This window comes from Gossypium hirsutum, chromosome D08, assembly GCF_007990345.1.
Source record: "Gossypium hirsutum isolate 1008001.06 chromosome D08, Gossypium_hirsutum_v2.1, whole genome shotgun sequence".
NCBI classification, from domain to species: Eukaryota; Viridiplantae; Streptophyta; class Magnoliopsida; order Malvales; family Malvaceae; genus Gossypium; species Gossypium hirsutum.
In genome coordinates, this window is record NC_053444.1 from 18,341,247 (window position 1) to 18,361,902 (window position 20,656).

The following is a 20,656-nucleotide window of genomic DNA, read 5'->3' on the forward strand; positions in this document are numbered from 1 at the left end:
TTTACCATCATGGTCAGTTGATAGCACTAGAAAGAACATAGGTTTTCCCCCTTATTGGTTAAATTGTTCCCATTTAGTTGTCCTTAGCATACATTTTAGCATTTTCAGTTTAGTAAATTGCATTTTATAACTCAGTGAGTCCAGGCCTATTTTATCCTTACTTTTGCTAGCTTTTTGCATTAATTTCGTTGCGTAAGTGAATTCCAAATTGTGTCCAGAATTGTCGCCGCACCTGATAGCTGTCTAGATAAGAATTAAAATTACGTGAGCTGTCTAGTCTGGTATAACCAACCTATACATGGAAGGACAGAATAATTTTGAGGAAAGGACACTTGTACTATTAGAGGAGGACATAAAAGGTGGACGTGAGAAGAAAAATAGAGTTTTTTCTTTTTTCAAGAGTATCATCTTCATCATCTGATCTTAAAGCTTGCGTCCATGGCAGCTTAAGCCTGTTTCGGGTGAGCCAACGTGAAAACCAGATGCAAACTAGCTTCTGAGGAGAAGACCTAAGTGTGAGACAAGAGGGAACAGAGAGATTTAGTCAAGTTGTCTAAAAATATTATTCTCCACTCGATTCTTTCTTATTGCCTTATGAATGCTAGTGATTATTCTCTGTTTTCTATTAGTATGGAAGTACACATGAATTCTTGATTAAATGTTATCTTATCCAATCTTGCTTTTATTGTTTAATCTTGGGGTTTGAATTTTTTTAACACAGAAGTGTTATTGCAGTCACTGACACTGGAAAGTGCAGTGACAGTTTGAGCCAAAAAGCATTACAACGAAAGTTGAGTGAGGATTAGAGGAATTTTGTCCACTTATTCTTAATAGTGTCGTATTTCCATCTCGGAAGGTGAGGTTAGTATGCATGATTAACTCTCGGATTAAATAGAGGAATGACGCTGAGTAAGATATACATTGAACTTTATTGCTTCGACAATCACCTATCTTTTTATACCTTGTTAGCACTTAGTATTCTACCGAAGATTCATGTTGGGGATCTCAGTTTATCATTATCATATTTTATTTTATTGTTTTCAAGTTATTGCATCGACAACTATTCTCACAATTTATCTCGTTTCCATCTAGTTGTTGCACCGACATTAATAAACAAAAGACTACCATCCCTGCGGGATCGATATCCGACAGACTCACATCTGTCTACTATACTTGCATCGATAGTGTATGCTTGCACATTATTGTTGTGACGTTAAACAGCCGATCAAGTTTTTGGCATCGCTGCCAGGGATGGCGTTTGTTTGATTTTTTTTGTGTTTTTGCACTTTATTTTCCTTATATAGTATTTAGTATTCATGAACTAGTTTTTCTTTGTTGCTAATTCTTTAACTTTAATTTAGGTATTTTATGACCAAAAGCAAATCATATTTTATTACCGATTTTGATCCAGAAATTGAAAGGACTGTTCGGAGTAGACTTCGAGAATAAAGAAATATGGCTCTACCAGGGAACATTGCAGCCATACCCCTGATGCAACAGCAAAATGTTAATAACCCATTATTGCCACAAGATACTCACATACAAAATAGAACTATATGAGATTTTGTAGTACCTATTTTGGATTATTTACAACCAGGAGTTGTTAAGCCAGCAATCCAAGCTGGGACTTTTGAATTCAAGCCAATAATGTTTCAAATGCTGAATTCTAATGGACAATATGCTCGACTGCCACATGAAGATGCAGGAGAACATCTTAAATTTTTTTATTCATCTGTGTTTCCTTTAGTCAACAAGATGTACCTGATGGTCCCTTGAAGATGATATTATTTTTTTATTCCCTATAAGGAAGAGCACGTACTTGGTTTTTTGGGCTACCTGCCAGATCAATTACTTTTTGGAATACACTAGCAACACAATTTGTTTTGCGATTTAACCCCCCGACAATGAATACTCGTCTTCGAAATGACATTACTACTTATCATCAGCTGGACGATGAAAATCTTCACACTACATGGGAGGGTTATAAATCTTTACTTCGACATTGTCTCATGCACGACATTCAACCAAAAACACAAATTGATATTTTTTACAATGGGTTGAATTCACATACAAGGAATCTTGTCAACGCATCAGCAAATGGACCTCTTCTGGATTGAACTTATAATGATGCTGTGAGAATTCTAAAGAGAATTGCTCAAAATGATTATCAATACCCTATCTCTAGAGCTGCACAAGCAAAAACTACTCCAGGAGTTATCAAATTGGATGCAATAACCACACTAAGTGCTCAAGTTTCTTCACTCACAAACATGATTAAAAATATGTAAAAGACTAGTAGAGTTGCACCTATACAAGTCGCTTAGCAATTTGACGTTCCTACTTTTTGTTGTGAGATTTGTAGTGACAACCATAGCTATGAAGATTGCCCACAACATGCAAAGAATGTCTGTTATATTAGTAACATCTGCAACAATTCTTATGGCCATTCCTACAATAACTCTGCACGCAACCAACAGTTTTGAGGAACTCAGAATGGTGGACAAAATGCTGCAACATTCAGATATGAGAACACATCTACTCAGGGAAATTATAATCCCAAACAAGAACAACAACAGAACTACAATCAGCACACTCAGATGCATGCACAACAAGGCCAGACACATCCACACCAAAATCTGATGCAACCACAACACTCTTCAATACCAAATCAGCATGTTCAAGGACATCGACAGTAACCGTAAACACAAGTTTCTACTTCTAACCCATTAGCAACTCTTGATGTAACATCCCGATTTTGGGCCTAGTTAGAATAGTGGTTTCGGGACCACAAATTCGATGAGGAAAAATTTATTTCTACTATATTTTTATGGTCTACAATTTCATGGAATGATTTCGTTAAAATTTCGTTAAAAAATTTCGACGTTTGGGCACTCAATTTAGTTAAAAGGACTAAATTGTAAAAAGTGCAAAAGTTGAGTTCTACATGTTAGAGGTGTCCAATTGTTATGAAATTTTAAATTGGAGGTCTTTATATGGTAATTAGACTATTGGTTAAGTTATGGACAAAAATAGACATGAGATAAGTGAAATAGGAAATTTTTAAGTTAGGGGCTTTTTGGTAATTCGATAATTAAAATGAATTAAAAGGGAAAAAGATGGCAAATTGTTCTCATCTTCTTCATTTGGATGAAATTAAAAAGGGGGAAGCCATAGTTAGGGTTTTCAAACTTCCAAGCTCCATAGTAAGTGATCCCAAGCCCCGTTCTTAATGTTCTTTACGTTTTTGGAGTCCCGATAACTTGATTTAGCTTGTTCTAGCAATAATTTAACCTAGGGTTTATATTTGGAAAAATACCCATAGGTGAAATATGTTTATTTTGATGTTTTATGATAGAATATGAAGCTATAAATTATGCTAAACAACTTTTGCTAGTCGATTTTAAGTAAAAACGAGTAAATTGACATAATTGGTAAAATACCTAATGTTCATAAGTGTTGGAGTAAGAATTTGATGTTGTCATAGAAGGGAAAAATTTTTAGCATGTTATAAAACATAAGAATAAGAGATGAAGTTTAATTTCCGAGCTTTGGGGCAAAAGTGTAATTATGTAAAAGTTTATGGGTAAAATCATAATTTTGCCAAAGTTAGAGTCGAGGGCTGTTTTGGTAAATGTGAGTATTAAATAAACTAAATTTGCTATTATAGATCAAGAAGAACGGAATCCGAGGTTAGACAAAGGAAAGAATAAGGTTGAAGAGTGAGTTTGACTATATTTTGTACCGAGGTAAATTTACGGTAAATAAATGCAATATTTTGATAATTATTATTAATGCTGTTATTTTTCAGCAATTATGTATTTATTTTATGAAAATATCTATTGTTGACTTAAGTATGAGGTGACAGAGAATCAGTGATAAAAGCCCCGTTGAAATATTGGGAATGTATCGGATACAAATGTCATGACATTAAGGGAATGAGATTCCATGTAAGACCATGTCTGGGACATGGCATTGGCATCATTGAGATTATGAGAGGTACCATGTAAGACCATGTCTGGGACATGGCGTTGGCATCGAGATGAGAGGTCCCCCGTAAGACCATGTCTAGGACACGGCATGGGCACCGATATGAGAACTCCCATGTAAGACCATATCTGGGATATGGCATTGGCAGTACAGAAAACATCCCATGTAAGACTATGTCTGGGACATAGCTTTGGCATGTTATTATCAGAAAAGAGACTCGAGTATCCTTATTATTCCAATGTGGCTCAACGGGCTAGTAAACAAATTATGTTCCATGAAAGTTCAGGTAAAAGCATAAATAGCAAATTCAGGTGAGTTATAAGAGTTAAGAACATATTATATTATCAATTGAGAATCAACATTTCAGCAAGAGAAGAGTAAGTTATAATCATGAGTTAGCTAAGTAAACAAGCAAGAGAACGAGTAAGAGGTTAAGTAAAGAGGAAATTAGGGATCATGTTACTTGAGTATAATTATTTGTGTTAAGTGTTGTTATTTATTTACTTGTAAACTTACTAAGCTTTACGCTTACTTCTTTTATTTTTCTTTCTTTTATAGTATTGCAAAGCTACTTCAGGGATCTTAAAGACATCCGAGAGCATCCACACTATCAACCACAACGACTCGGTATTTTATGATGATCAATGTTGAACTATGGCATGTATAGGGACTTAGTCATTTTGAATGTATGTCCTTATGATAATGCTAAAGGATGATGTGTAAATATGTGATAATATTTAGCTATTAAAATGGCTAAGTAAGAATATGTTTGTTATTGTGTATGCCTAGGTGATAGTTTATACTTAGAAATTGTGAAAAAATAAAAATTTGCAATGAAACAAATTTCAGACAGAAGCAGTGACGTGACTTTGAAAAATCACCAAGGATAGTATAAAATGAATTAGAGGGTGAATGATATATAGAATTAAATATTATTGAGTCTATTTTCATATAAAAATAACGGTGTAGAAAAAGGAATTTTATATTCTGAGATATGTGGATTTTAATTAGATATGGTCAGAACTATTTTTGGAGTCCCCTGTTCTGACTTCAGAAAATCATTAAAAATTGTACAAAAATAGTTATGAGTTTTAATTTATACATATAGATTCCTTAATGAGTCTATTTTCTGTAGAAACAAGTGATAACACAATATTAAAATCATACAATGATAAATTTGAATTTTAGTGAAAAGAGGTCAGGACAGCTGAACAGTGAAACAAGGAATATTTTAACTGATAAAATGTACTAATTGGCTGAACCAAAAATTCTGAAAAATTTATGGGAAGAAGATATATGAGTCTAGTTTCAGGAAAAATTTACGGATCTAAATTTTGAGTTTAGTAGCTTGAGTTATAATTAATTTAGTAACTACTATGCGATTGGACAGCTTTGTTGTAAATAGTGAAATTAATTTTAAAAGCAAATATTTATGCCTCAAACTAGTAAGTTAAGTCAAGTAACGCCTCGTGCTCGACTCCGGCAATGGTCTCGGGTAAGGGGTGTTACACTTGAGGCGTTAATGCGGGAGCATATTACTCGCACGAAGTTATCGTACAAGGGAATTCATCTTTAATTCGAGCATTGGAGGCACAATTAGGACAACTTGCTTCAAATCTAAATACTCGACCACTAGGCTCATTACCTAGTGACACAGAAAATCCTAGTCCAAGGGGGAAAGAACATTATAAGGCTATCACTCTTAGGAGTGGTAAACAAATTGGCGAATCGTTTATCGATTCTACTGTAGCACCAAGATACGGATAGAGTGATCACTGGTGAAAAGGTTGAATCTGAAAAGTTTGTTAATGCAACAGACAAACAAGTTCCATAAATTGTCACTCATATTCCTAATGTCTGACCTTCGAAACTATCGCCGCAATCAAAGATATAGGCGCAAGAAAATATTTCTCTACTTTTACCCTTCCCACAAAGATTCAAGAAGAATGAGCATGACAAGCAGCATCAGCAGTTCCTGGACACACTAAAGCAACTGCAGATCAACATTCCTTTAGAAGATGCTCTAATACAAATTCTGAGTTATGAGAAATTTATGAAAGACCTCTTGTCCAAGAAGAAGAAGCTCACTGATATTGAAACTATTGCACTCACTGAAGGCTGTATTGTTGTTTTGACAGACTAGTTGCCCCCTAGATTAAAAGATCTTGGGACCTTTTCCATCCCATGTTCAATTGGCAATCATTATTTGGGTGAGGCTTTATGCGACTCGAGAGCTATCATTAGCCTAATGACACTATCTACTTTTAGAAAGTTGGGAATCGGTCACATTCAATCTACTGCAGTGACATTACAACTAGCCAATCGATCCTCGGCTCTACCTGAAGGGCAAATAAAAGACGTCTTAGTTTGTGTAGATAAATTCATTTTTCCGGCTAATTTTATCATACTTGACTGTTAAACAGACAAAGAGGTTCCCATAATCTTAGGACGACCATTTTTAGCCACCGACCGAACTCGTATTGATGTTTACAAAGGTGAACTAACCATACGACTTAATGATGAGCAAATCACCTTCAATGTTTTTGAATCTATTCAATGCAAGGACAAAGAAGAATGTTATATTATTGATGTGCTAGATGATCTAATTGAGGAAGAGTTCAATGAACAAAGCACCCTACTTTCTGAAAATTTTGCAATGACATCTAATGTTGAATCCTTAGACGATTGTGACAGCATGGTTGAAGCTAATAATCTTGAACTCAAGCATAGATGGAAAATTGAATCCTTAGACCTAGCCAATAGAACAACCCCAATTTTCAAACCCTCTATTGAATAAGCTCTTACTCTGGAATTGAAATCACTACCTCCTCATCTTAAATATGTCTTTCTAGGTGACCACAATACTCTCACAGTTATTGTCTCCGCAACATTGGATGTAACTCAAGAAGAGAATTGGTCCATATTCTCAATCTTCGAGTATTGTTGATATTCAAGGTATTAGTCCTTCTTTTTTCATACACAAGATCAAGTTGGAAGATAAAGGCAAGCAATCGATTGAACAGCAAAGAAGATTAAACAAGAAGATGAAAAAAGTTATCAAGAAGAAAATGATAAAATGGCTTGATGCTGGAATTATTTACCCGATTTCTGATAGCAATTGGATAAGTCCAGTGCAATGCGTGCCTAAAAAGAGTAGCATCACTATGGTTCACAATGATAAGGACGGATTAATTCCTACACGCATTCTCATGGGATGGCGAGTTTGTATGGATTATCGCAAATTCAATGCAGCCACAAAGAAGGATCACTTTCTGCTTTCTTTCATCGACCAAATTCTAGATCGGCTTATTGGAAAGGCCTATTATTACTTTTTAGATGACTATTTTGGGTACAATCAAATTGCTATTGCACCAGAGGATCAGGAGAAAATAACTTTCACCTCTCCGTTTGGTACTTTCACTTTTCGCCATATGCCTTTCGATCTTTGCAATGCACTAGCTACATTTCAAAAGTGCATGATGGCAATATTCTCAAATATGATTGAAGACTCTTTGGAGTTATTTATGGATGATTTCTCAGTCTATGGGAATGACTTTGATCATTGCACTGACAATTTGGATAAAGTGTTGAAGCGATGTAAGGATAGACATCATGTCCTGAATTGAGAAAAATGTCATTTCATGGCAACTGAAGGTATTGTGTTAGGACATCGCATCTCTTGTTAAGGTATTCAAGTAGACAAAGCTAAGGTGGAAATCATTGAGAAATTACCTCCACCAACAAACGTGAAAGGTATTTGTATTTTTCTTGGACATACGGGGTTTTACCAAAGGTTTATTAGAGATTTTTCAAAAATTACAAAGCCCTTATGCTCATTGCTGGAACAGAACAGAAAATTCTTTTTTGACAATGTATGTCTGGATGCCTTTATTCAGTTAAAAAAGAAGCTAATGAATGCACCCATTGTTGTTGCACCAGATTGATATCAACCTTTTGATGTTATGTGCAATGCAAGCAACATTGTTGTGGGTATGATTTTAAGACAACAAAAGGGAAAAATATTTCACTCCATCTATTATGAGAGCAAAACTCTTACAGAGGCTCAACTCAATTATACAACTACAGAGAAAGAATTACTGACTATAGTCTTTGGTTTCGACAAGTTTCATTCCTATCTTGTCAGCGCAAAGGTTACTGTATTCATTGATCATTCGGTGTTGAGATATCTCTTTGCGAAAAAGGATGCCAAACTAAGACTGATACGCTGGATATTACTGTTACAAGAATTTGACATCGAGATAAAAGACCACAAGGGTTTAGAGAATCAAGTTGCAAACCATCTATCTCGATTGGAAGTTGGTAGCGAAGACGGAAACATACTTCAAATTGTTGACGCATTCCCAGATGATAAGTTATTTGCTGTAGATGCAATTCCTTGGTATGCAGATTTTGTTAATTATCTTGTGTGTGGAAAACTTCCATTGAGTGTCACAGGCCATAAAAAAGAAAGATTTTTTCATGAAGTAGTGAAGTATCATTGGAATGAGCAGTATTTATTCAAGGTATGCAATGACAATATCGTTCGACGTTGTGTTCCAGAAAATGAGATGTTTTTCTATACTCAACTTGTGCTTCTTCATCTTCCTCACAATTTCTCTTCTCATTGGGCTTGGAAGACTCGAACTTGTCTTTCCTCAGAGCAAGCTCGATTAAGGACTCTACCACAATCATGGCTTTGGATAGTTCTTGAACCTCTCGATGTTTACATTCCTATTTAACTCATGGCTTCAACCCATCCATGAAAAAGAAGAATGTCTCCTCAATCAAAGATGTGGTTTGGAGCATCACTTCACTAAATTCCTTCACATACTCCCAATTATGCCTTGTTGTGATAACTGATGCAACTTAGCCCGAGACTCCTTCTTGGCATATTAGGGGTAAAACTGCTCCTTGAACTATTTTTAGAACTCCTCCCAAGTTCTAATTGTGGCATGACAACTCATTTCATCTATGGACCTTTGCCGCCATCATAAAAGTGTGAAATTAGTAAAATATCTAACAGTAGTATTTACCTTAGCATCATTAGTCTCGATGTCCATGGCACAGAAGTATTGTTCCATCTTTCACAAGAAGCGATCCACTTCCCCCATGAACCTTGCCTCATTAAACTTCTCCAGTTTGGGGACATCTATCTCGCGGTTTAGTGTTGTACCTGTAAACTCTAATATATATAGATATTTTCAGCTCTCTTTTAAATATGATTTATGCAAATTTCGAGTAAATAAATAACACTTTCTATGGTTTCACAGTTAATTTCTTGATATTTTATAATTTCCATGGGAATGTGTTAATTTAATTAAATTTATGTTAAATTCATGTTATTTTATCATTTTTTGATGATAATTGGGCTAAATAAAAATATGGTAGAATTTTGGTTATTTTTGTTAGACAAGTACAGCTTAGAGGCCCAAAATTGTCCAGATGGAGGTTCAGAGTTGCCAACATAGAGGCCCAGAACCATCCACCCATTTCCCATATATTATGGACAGCATAACCATTAGGGAATCAAGGGATATTTTCTTCCCTTGATTCAAGCAACCTCTCCCCTTGATTTAAGCTTCAACCGCCCACTCCACTTCTAAAAATAACCATCACATAATCCACTTCCCTACTACAACTCAAAGGCCAACCATTTAACTCTTAAAAATAGCAAATTTAATTCCATTCTCCTTCAAATAAAAATCAACAACTACTTTCCTAACCCTAAGCCACAACGGCCTACACTAATAAAAATAACAGTCAAATCAACCACCTATCCACCAAGTAGGGGTCGACCACATGAAGGAAAATCAAGCATGACATCTCCTTAAATCAAGCAACCACTCACTCTCTTTCCACACTTTAAGGAACAGCAATCATAGGAGAGAGAATTGAAGATTCATATGCTCTTTTTGGCATGGAAAGTTAAGAACCTTCAATTATAAATAGGGCATGTATTTCATTATTCAATCAACACCATTTCTCTACATATCAATTTTTCAGAGAAAAATTCCTTTGAGTGTTCTTGCCTTCCTCATGGCTTGCTAACACTCAAACTCCGCAAAATAAGGTAATCACTTATCGAAATGAGAGCAACTAGGAGGATGACTTGAAGATACTTAGATTATTTTAACATAAAGATGAGGAGGAAAGCCACCATGGTAAGCCACAAGGAGCAGCCTCAGATAGCCCCTTGCATTCAGCTGTTTACTCTTCGTATTGTGAAATGGTCGTGGATAGCCCCCCTCAGCTACTCTCTTACCCTTCTCTTTACTATTAAATAATTGTTTTCTATGTCGGGAGAAAGATTGCATCTCATCTTTATGTTTTCAGTTTAATATGACATGACTTAATTTTGTTTATTCAAAATGGATATGAATCTTTATTTGAATTCATTGGTATTTATTTTCTTAATATTCGGTGCAAATGATTATTTTATTCATTTAGGTTTAATTCATGATTATACTTATGAATGTATGGCCAACATTTGTAGGTTATTGAATTAACTACTTAATCTGGGAAGAGGTAATAGTTAATAGACAAAAGACCTAAATGATGCATATCATGTTGATTTCAGAAGATAATTGTTGTATGCATAAATTGTGTAAATGTCTGGGATGGTGATTTATGGGTTAGTTTTTGACATAGGATATGCTACTTAACTTCGGAACATGAAGCCTATGCCTTAATTAAAATGGGTTTAATGAATTTTCATATTGCCACAAACCTTTCGTAATATTCTTTTTATGGCTACCAATGAATTCTTGTTAAAGTGAAATATTTTATTTTAGTATATTCATGTTTTCTATTATTCATTATGCTTATTTCCTGTTGTGATCATTTTCTGCAAGGTATGTTGTTTTATTTTATGGGAATTTGATTACTGATTACATTCCTTAACTTGAATAGTGATTCTCATCAACAATATTCTTTATTTATTTTGTTTTTAACCAAATTGATTAAATTTAACTTTGCAAATAAACGCACAGTCTTTGTGGAGAAAATACTATTTACTTACTACTTATTACTTGTACGACCATGTACACTTGCACGTAATCACGCGACAATACAGTACCTAACACTCATTTACCCATAGTAGCTTGACAAATAACAAGCTATCGATCGAGTTCTTCAATTCTCATGCTCAAAGCCTTCATCATGACAATTGTTTTCTCCTTCAAAGCTATCACCATGGCCTTAAGAACATTGTCCCTTATTTTCAACATATCCACAGTGGAATTCTGCACTCCTCACATTGCTTCCACATTGGAACTGAGAGGCTCCAATGCAAATTCCCTAAGCGCCCCTCAACTACCTTGAGTGTCTCCCCCATATCCTTCTTGGATTCCTCAAGATTGATCACTCGAACTTTCAAAGCCGACATCATATCCCTTGATAGTCTAGCTTTGTTGGCCCTCTCGCGGGTCTCTATTAGCTCAATATAATCGTCTACTCCTTTCATCATCTCGATTGACGCCTTCGAACCTTAGCTAAGATATCAATTGTCACTGGGCTAGAACTTTAGTCTCGCAATCCATGTAGCCTTAGGCAATTTCTTGGGTTCAAATTCGCTTACATCAACTTAACTCTCACAAAGTGAGAATTCTCGATAGAAATTCTCTAAGGCATCAAAAATAAAATGAATGCAACTCAAAGAAAAAAATAGCAACGAAACAAAAAAGCCACAAGAAAGCAATGCTCATAAGTTTTTTGAGTAAATACTCTCAAAATATATTCACTAACTTTGAATGGAATACAATGAGGTAATTACAAGTGAGGGGTGAAGCCTTTATTTATAGTTGAGCTCTCCTAAATCTAACAGTACAAATCGAATTACACCAATAGTTGAGATTAGTATCTATCTACAAAATAAGAGTCCTAAGGGATTTAAACTCTATACAATAATTACTCTGGTAGGTCTAGTTTTACTGAAGTGTTTCACTAGGCCACCAAGGCTTCAAGTAGATGGGCTCCTCAATGTCTTACACAAATTAAGCTAGTTCAAGTGGGTTAAATGAGCCTTCATTTAATCAGTTGACCTCTATTGGGCACTTTATATGCATTTTTCACAAGCTTTGATCCGTGGCTCGTGACAAAAGTCAAATCACAAACTTTAAATTCTTAATTGTTAAAGTAAGTTCAGAGTGGTCAGGTGTCTATAAAGTATATTGGAACAAACCCCATGATTGCGTATCCACTTACTAAGAGACTCCCACCCAAAGTTTTTATGAGCACACTGCTCATATGGATGTAATGTCATCGCAAGATATTTGGTTTTAGTGGAAGCTTGTAAGTTTAAATGTTTTTTTATGTTATATACACATTTTTTGTTATTTCAATTTATAGATATTTCAGGGTTATTTTCTATAAAAATAAAGTGTACATGGTTTATCCACACTTTAATTTTGGTAAAGTTTACTCTCATTAAGGCTAAGAAAAACCAATCGAAAATAGACATGTTTAAATCACATTGCATATATTTTTTCATGCTACACATCCATACTTGATCTATGTTATCTAATTGTATTAATATACATGATCAAGGATGGATTTAGTTACTTTATATATAACGAAAGTCTTCTTAATTCTATGTTGACATAATCAAAAGACAAAATTGTTTGAAATACTTTTTTAATATGATAGTAAAGTTTTGAGCTCATAAAATTATATAATAACATGTAATTATAGGGTGATTAGTATATATATATCTATATCTATATACATACATGTGTGTTTGTGTAAGAGATCCAAGTGGGAGATTGTTGAAAAAATATAGACATCACATATATAATAAGAATAACTACATATTATTTACTATCATAAAATGTTAATCCAAATTAAAAATGGTCGAATTTGATTAAGATTTTTTGAGCTTTACTTGTTAAATAAAATATGACCAAATATGTGTAAATACTCTAATAATTAATTTTAATTGATGATGAACTGATTAGAAACGAAAGTTAATATGCAAAAATTATATATTAAAGTATGATCCTCAAATAGCATATACATAACTTTTCTGACATCCTATCTAGGGGTGTGCAAAATTCGGGTAAAATCGAAAAAATTCGGTTAACCGACCGATTAACCGAATTTTTTCGATCGGGGGTCGGTTAATTATTTTTTGATTTTCCGGTTAACGGTTAATTCGGTTCGAAACCGATCGGTTAACCGAATTTTTTGATTTAACCGAAAAAATTAATAAATAAAATTATAATATATAAATAGGCCCACTGTTCACCTAAACTCAATCCAAACCCAAGTATTCAATTCAATCCAATTACCCAATCTAATTACCCAACCCAACCCAATCATAAAAATTACAAATAATTTAATAAATAAAAATAAAATTCTAAAACTATAACTAAAACTAAAGTATAAAAGTTTAAAAATAATTTAATTATGTATGATTCAATTAAATTAATTCGAGTAATTTGGGTAATTCAGTTAATTCGGGTAATTCGGTTAATTCGGGTAATTCAATTAATTTTTAACCAAAAATAAAAAACATATAATTTTCGGTTAATTCGGTTAACCAACCGAATTAACCGAAAAAATTTCGGTTCGATTAATTTTTTTAAAAAAATTTTGGTTCGGTTAACGGTTAAAAATTTTGAAAGGTCGGTTAATTCAGTTAATGTTATTTCGGGTAGCTAATCCTATTTGCAAAAAAAAAAAAAAAAAAAAAAAAAAAAAAAACCTATCATTCTCTAAAATACTTATGTTAATTTGAAAAATCAAAACCAAAAAATTTCGAAATCCCACAATATCAATGAATTCAAATAGGCTTCTGCATCTAGTTTTCTTAATTTATTCTTAATAATTTGACATGACAAATCTTATTTTATGGTTTTAAATCTTATACGGTTTCTAACATAGACAAATGCATACCTGTTGACATCAAGGCTAAAACTCTAAAAACTCACTTTCAAAGACCTAATTATGGCAAGCAAAGTGCATCAAACTACCAATATCAATACACAAGAGGCGTGTTCTTCTACTTAAAACAAGAATGGGATACAAATAGATAAAGAAATCTCAGTGAGCCTATAATTTACAAATACAACCGAAGATTCCTAAAAACTAATTACTTTTACACTACAGCTTCAGGATAGATCCTTAATTTAGTTACTACAATCTGAATACCATATTGGACTCCACAATTTACTAGCTAGCTTACTGCTGCACACCTTTTCAAAAGAACCAACTTCAGTTGATTTGCAGACACGGACCTTAGGCTTCTTATGTTATACCCCCTGAAAATTAAGACAATCAGAATGACAAAAACTACAAATAGCATGAAACCTAACAATTAAGAACTTGCAATCAAATTGAGTAGTTTTTTCCTATATTTAATTTAATAGTTTATACCCTATCTCCTTGGTTAAGAATCTGAAACTTCTCAAGGTAAAACCTTTTACAAAGAGGAATTCATGTTAAATAAAAGCAATGAATTGGTCTCAATCTGGAACAGCTAGAGAGGATACGGATTATAGAATAACTGGTCAAGGTGGAACAAAGATACAGCGAATACATCATAAGCCTAGCAATTTTAAACCCCATCAACATCTCTCATGTAATTCCAGATCACCAACCCTAGAGAGGAAGAAATCGGGCACCTTCGGCATAACCTCATGCATCCTCAGTATCTATACAACAGAAATCTTACTTCGTGTTATTACTATGTATGCAGGGTCCCCAAAAATAAACTCTTCTTTATGACAGAAGGGATGTAATGGGAAGCACCATCCAGGCACAGGAAGCTTTTATGTGGGGGTTGTCTTGTATCAAGATGCCAGCTGAAAAGGGTGCTTGCAATTTAATTGGAAGCACATTATGTCTGTACTAGTGTGTAAACGTAGAAGTCAAGTATGCCAGTGATGTTTTATCTTATGTAAGGGTAGACAGGATTGACATGTATTAAATAACCCTTTAGGAGAAGAGAATAAAGTTGGTACAACAAACCCCTAGAAAGAAGGCCTAACAGACAGATATATATATGCACTTATAGGACTAGAACCCTACATCTGTAAAATACAGATGCTCAAATACATGTGTTCTTTTTGTTGCAAGTTTAAGTTTTTACTTCATGTTTTCTGGAATTTTGGTGTCATTTTTTCTTTTTTGCTGCAAGATTAACTTTTTATTTCATCTTTTCTAGAAAATTATCACCGATTATTGACCTCAAAATTTTTTTGTTGATTTAAGGTTTCTACTCTTCAAAGCTTTAGCCTTAAAAGAAGAAGGATGTGCCAGAAGGGGAGGAGTTTCTTTTATAGTTTTTTATCTGAATGAAATTTCATTCCCAGTTTGACTTTCAAAACAAGTATGAAATTTCTAAAAAGCCCTCATGCTTTTTAGCAATGCATAAAAATAACCTGATTAAACTAAAGCCAATTAGAAGTTACTTGTAAACAAAGTGCCTCAGTAATTCAGGTGTCAATCTAGCAGTTTGATGGGGAAAAAGGTTTTAAAAAATCACATCAGTCATTCTCAAGGAAAAAGTTCAATGTTATACCTCAGCTGGCGATGGAATAATAGATTCCCTGTTCAAATTTAAATGGAGACTCTTAGTTCCTTTCATCATTACACAAACAATTAAAAACATATTGAATTCCACAAGACAACAAGAGGATTACTACCTTGGTCTGTCTGCCGTGGCAAGATGTTTGGACATGATGGATGCCTGCAATAAGACCACATGTCATATTTATATGTATATCTAACAATTATAACAAGGAATAAAAAGTGAATAATAATGTATACATGTTATAAAGAACATTGATACTTAATAGAAAGAAAATTTATACTTCAATGAATTAAGGCTCTGCTTGGAAGAGGATGGAAAAGAGTGGGGACAGAATTTCTCGATCTAATCATTAAGCTACAAAATAAGAAGCGGTTATGAATCTTAACCATTTGATTAACAAATTTTCCATCCTCTCTCTTTTCCACTCCCCATACCATGAAAAGCTTAAGAATGAATAATAATGTATACATGTTAAATAAAACGTTAACAAAAAGAAATTTTATACTTCAGTGAATTAAAAGTAACTATGGTTAGCTAAGTTTTATAAGCTCTTTTAACATTAAAGGGTGAGGATGGCAGACGAAGTATTGATACACCATATAATCAGAATACTTATCTGTCAAATACATATCCTTGTTTAGTCATAAACCATTAGAACCAAAATGTGGAACTAAATAATTGCTATGCACAATTGTAACACCAAGGGGATGTCAATTATGTTGGCATACATCAAAAATTGAAACACCTAGCTCTATAGCATGTAAGGGCCAAAATGCTGAACTGAGATCCTTGCAAATTTTATCACAAGTTTACTTAAATATGGAGGACTAGAAATGCAGAATGCTGAATGTTCATCTAGGAAAATACGATCACATTATGTATCTAATATGCAAATAAACTCATTAACACACCGAATGTGTTTTCTGATTGGCAAACTTGGCTACCTGCTCCTGGATTATGCTCCTTGCTTCAACAAGTTGAGCTTCAAGCTCAAGCTCCCTCTCTGTTGCTTCAGAAGTGACTTCAGCACCTTTTTGCGCATCCTGTAATTGAACCATCCGCTCCTAGAAACCAAAAGAAAATTAAAAAAAATTATAATAATTGTCAAACACATCTATCTTATCATACAAGTTAATAATTAATAACCATGTAACTCAGTTTAACAGAGAGAATACTTTTACAGAAGCCATCTTAGTGCGAAGACTTTCTTCTATTTGATCCCTAGCCATGTGAAAAGGAAGATCAAAGACATCCTGTAAACAAACAAACTAGAACAGGTTAGAAGCAGTACTTGACTGACTGGAAATCAGCAACTCTGCATCATTTAGTAAGTCATACCGTCCTCCCACCAAGTGGCGATTGTGATGGATCATTTTCATGTCTTTCGCTAACAGGCAAAGATTGCTTTGGCAACCCATTAGGAGCATTAAAGAAATCACGCATATCTACCTGTAACCAAAGCTGCTTTCAGAATTCATAGGGTGCAAACTAAATGAGGGCTGACTACCAGGAGCCCAGAAACAAGAAACAATACGTAAGGATTAGATTAATTCAAACAACACACAAACGATGAAACAATATTGGAGAAAGGATATCTATAATAGTTCCTCTCGGAGTACAATCCCCTTGTGAAATTGTTATGCTTTCTACAAGAATAATGATGTACCAGGGTACTGATAAGTGAGACAGCTGCAGTAACATGAGTAACACTACAGAAGTGATTCTAGACCAAGACTTGCCACTAATATAGTATCATGATACTCTGGGCATAGCATTGTATCACCAACATAGAATATCACCACAGCCACTATATTCTAAAGGGTAGTACTAATCATTAAAATCATTGACCAACCAAGGGACAATCTCACATTTCTTCATTCTTTCATGTTATTTATGCTACATACTTCATAATCATCCAAATCCCTTTTAGATGCATCACACTTCCCTTCCTGAGGATAATCTTTTTCATAAATTAATCCTACATGCAAAGAGCCTTAAAAAAGACAAACCTGGGACAGTGCTTTCACTGAAAACAGGAAAAAAGAGTAAGAAATTCCACCAGTGGGCTGACAGCAGCACCAAACTACTAAGATAATAAAGCACATATTTGCATAATTGCTTTGTTACTCTTAAACAGATGTTAGCAGCTGTATAGGGCAAATATGTTGCAGCTAGATGTCTAAAATGATTTTGCATCATTTGCAGTCAGTGAAAAAAAAAACAATTGGATCCAATTCGTATTTCCAAGCTAGAATGCAAACCTTAAACAAACTTAATCTTTCCATGCTAAAAAAAGAAAAAGAGGTTATATTAGCGTATCTAGGTAAAATAAAATGTTACTTTCCTGTATAATCGCACTTAGCTCTGCAGCCAAATCTGATTAGCTAAAAGCAATAAGGGATAAAATAGAGCAACCATGACAATAGAGGATTAAATGTAAAAGCATATACCTGCATTGAGCGCAGTAATGCTCTTAAATCAGCATTTTCTGCTTTCAGTTCTTGATTTTTTGCCTCATAAGCATCCACCTGAAAGATGACACATTGTTAAACATAATCCAATAGAACAGAGTCGTAATAAAACAATAACTCTACATACAATCTTTTTATAGAAATCATTGTCTGCTTTCTTCCCATTCCAGGTCCCACGTTGCCGCCCTTCTTTCTGTTTGCAAATATCATGAAATTCATTAAAGCATTAAATTTAGATTCAATTAGTAATAAAATTAGCATCAGCGCAATTAATACCTGAAGCAAATTCATTATTTCCATTCCTGATCTTGATTCCTTCTTCTTTTCCATTAAGACTTGGTTCAGCCTCTCCTGCAATAGAAAAGATAAGTATATTTCCTACTTATGTTTACTATTTTCTCCTCAAATGATCAATAAACAACTAAATAAGATCCTACCTGCAACTTTATGTACTCCTTTTCCTTCTTTTTCATTTCATGTATCTGTTGAGTTCTCACTTGCTTTTGTAGTATCAAGTAAAAATAAAAACAGTCAATCATATATTGTAATAAAAAACAGAAAGCTTCAATCAAGTGGAATATGCCTAACCTGATTACCAATCACCATCCTCTGAAATTCATCTCGTTCTTGCTGTAGCTTCTCAATCTGTGCCTTAAAAGCTGCAGTATTTTTGGCTTCCTAATCATAGAGCATTACCATAAATTCTTTAATTTAAATAGGAATTAAACTAAGTCAACTTGGCTTCCTAAAACATAATGCACTACTGCAAATTCCTTAATTTAAATGGGAACTAAAAACTAACTCAAAACCAACATAAAAAACAAGATGTAAATGAAAAGTTGCAAACCGTTCTAGTAATTGTTGCTATCTCTCTATCTTTAGCTTGCAACTGTGCATCAAGCCTCTCAACTTTTGCCTCTAATCTTGAGATATCTGATAATAATCTAAATGAAAGAAAAAAGGGAAAACAATGAATAAATAATCTAATGCTATGTTTGGCAACATGAGCTTGAAAATTCAGAATTGGATTTCATTTAGTATTTAAATTGTGAAAATGAAATGCATGCATTACTACATTACATATCAATATGACTATATATTTGAAATGTATAAAAAAACATGAACTTTTAAGTTGACAAATATATCTCGGTAATTCAAATTCAACAAGAATAAGCATCTAACAAATCCAAAAATTTAGAAAAAAATAAATAATCATAAATGTTTCCTTTACATGTATTTTCTTGCATAACTTATACTACTTTGAAACTGAAATCTATCTTTTGAAATCCATTTTCCAAAGGCAACCTAAAAGATAAAATCAAATTCTGCAGACATACACGAAACCAGAACATAATATAATCTAGCCAATGTCACAATGGTAGAAATTTAATTTATATAAAAAAGAAGTAAATGAAGATTACAGAAGCAGATTTGGATAAAAAATAAACCAGAATCAAGGAAAAAAAATTGCACCAACCTAAATCTCAATATTAGTAAATAAGGACATACCAAAATTCATAAGATTTCTGTTCATAAAAGGAACTGAATTATCATAAATAAAAGGCGAGCAACCCCGAGGCGGAAAATAAATTGCCAAATTCAAAAAATTGAAACATAAATTGAAATTAAATAAATAAATTACCGTTGTCTTTGCTCATTAGCAGACTCTCTAAATTCAATGTCGCGCTGCCGCTGCTGCAGCAATGAATATATGCAATTGCAGGTCCTCGCGACCGAAACCTATCAATCACATAAAAATAAAACAAAATCATTAACTCTAGATTATTAAAAAATATAAAATATATATTAAAAGAAAAAGAGGAACATACCGGATCATTGGCAAAGAGATCGAGAGAAGCAGGAAAGCCAAAGGTAACGAGCGTCTGGTTCAAGTACTTTGTACAGTGGTCCAAGTTTCCAGCATCTGCAAATGTATACTCTCTGAAAGACAACAGCACACAAAGAAATATATATTATTTATAAATAAATAAAAATGTACAAGGAGAGATGTTCCGCTAGAAATATGAACTGACCCGATAGAGAAGGCGGACTGAGAAGGCTGCTGTGAAAAGGAAATGAAAAAAAAAGTTGCAAATAAAGAAAATGGAAGAGAACAAAATGAAGAGTGGATTTTGGGTTTGAGAAAAAATTCCTTACAGGGAGATCCAATTCTGCATCAGTTGCCGGCATTGCGAGAGAGATTGAGAGAAACTGGTTGTATTTTGTCTGAGAAGAGAGCGAGGAAGGAGATAAACAGATAGATCTAATCTTTATAATCTAAAAACTAGAATAAGTCTTTAAAATTAAAGCGGTGGACAAATTTGAAAATTGAAAATACTTGGAACCGGAGTGGGTACTTCAACTTTTTCGGGTTTCGAGTTTGGATTTCAAAATTAATATTGTAAGAACTAAATTGATCATTAAACCGATTACGGTTAGATAATCCAAGTTGGTTTCTTTTTTTAAGAATTGAATAGTTGGTTTAATGGTTAAAAAAAACAAAACATTTCCATTTAAAATTAATTAATTATAAATAACGTTAGTAATATGTACGATATTAAAATAAAAATTAGAATAAATTATGAATAAAATTAAATTTAAACATATAAATACATCAAATTAACAATATTAAATATACTACAATTGACGTTGTTATCAATCCTAAATT

The 20,656-nt window shown here is 33.6% G+C and overlaps 1 protein-coding gene across 8 annotated transcripts; it reads right to left on the reverse strand.

The window, feature by feature from the left end:
* Positions 1 to 13,960: 13,960 nt before the first annotated feature.
* LOC107912860 (afadin- and alpha-actinin-binding protein) lies at positions 13,961 to 20,424 on the reverse strand. 8 transcript variants are annotated; one of them, XM_041098115.1, is made up of 17 exons: positions 20,327 to 20,420; positions 20,146 to 20,214; positions 20,022 to 20,050; positions 19,818 to 19,929; positions 19,631 to 19,728; positions 18,836 to 18,932; positions 18,577 to 18,666; positions 18,426 to 18,488; positions 18,265 to 18,339; positions 18,116 to 18,181; positions 17,968 to 18,045; positions 16,856 to 16,966; positions 16,693 to 16,770; positions 16,462 to 16,581; positions 15,630 to 15,673; positions 15,506 to 15,533; positions 13,961 to 14,636 (listed from the first exon to the last, which is right to left on the reverse strand). In XM_041098115.1, the coding sequence occupies exons 2-17, from the start codon at positions 20,176 to 20,178 to the stop codon at positions 14,550 to 14,552; spliced, it is 1,209 nt and encodes a 402-aa protein (XP_040954049.1). In that variant the 5' UTR covers positions 20,179 to 20,214; positions 20,327 to 20,420; the 3' UTR covers positions 13,961 to 14,549. The 8 variants fall into 8 exon arrangements, with proteins under 8 accessions (XP_040954049.1, XP_016696728.1, XP_016696720.1 ...); XM_016841217.2 differs by having other exon boundaries at positions 14,291 to 14,636; positions 16,429 to 16,581; positions 20,327 to 20,424; XM_016841239.2 differs by having other exon boundaries at positions 13,961 to 14,243; positions 20,146 to 20,416.
* Positions 20,425 to 20,656: the final 232 nt, after the last annotated feature.

What these genes read in the sequence shown, in the direction of transcription:
- LOC107912860 (XM_016841217.2), bottom strand. Translation starts at nt 20,178, where the DNA reads ATGCCGGCAACTGATGCAGAATTGGATCTCCCT. An exon ending in GCTAATGAGCAAAGACAACG is followed by an intron (nt 18,933 to 19,630) that starts GTAATTTATTTA and finishes TCTTTCATTTAG; the next exon opens with ATTATTATCAGATATCTCAA. An exon ending in AAATAATGAATTTGCTTCAG is followed by an intron (nt 18,182 to 18,264) that starts GTATTAATTGCG and finishes ATTTGCAAACAG; the next exon opens with AAAGAAGGGCGGCAACGTGG.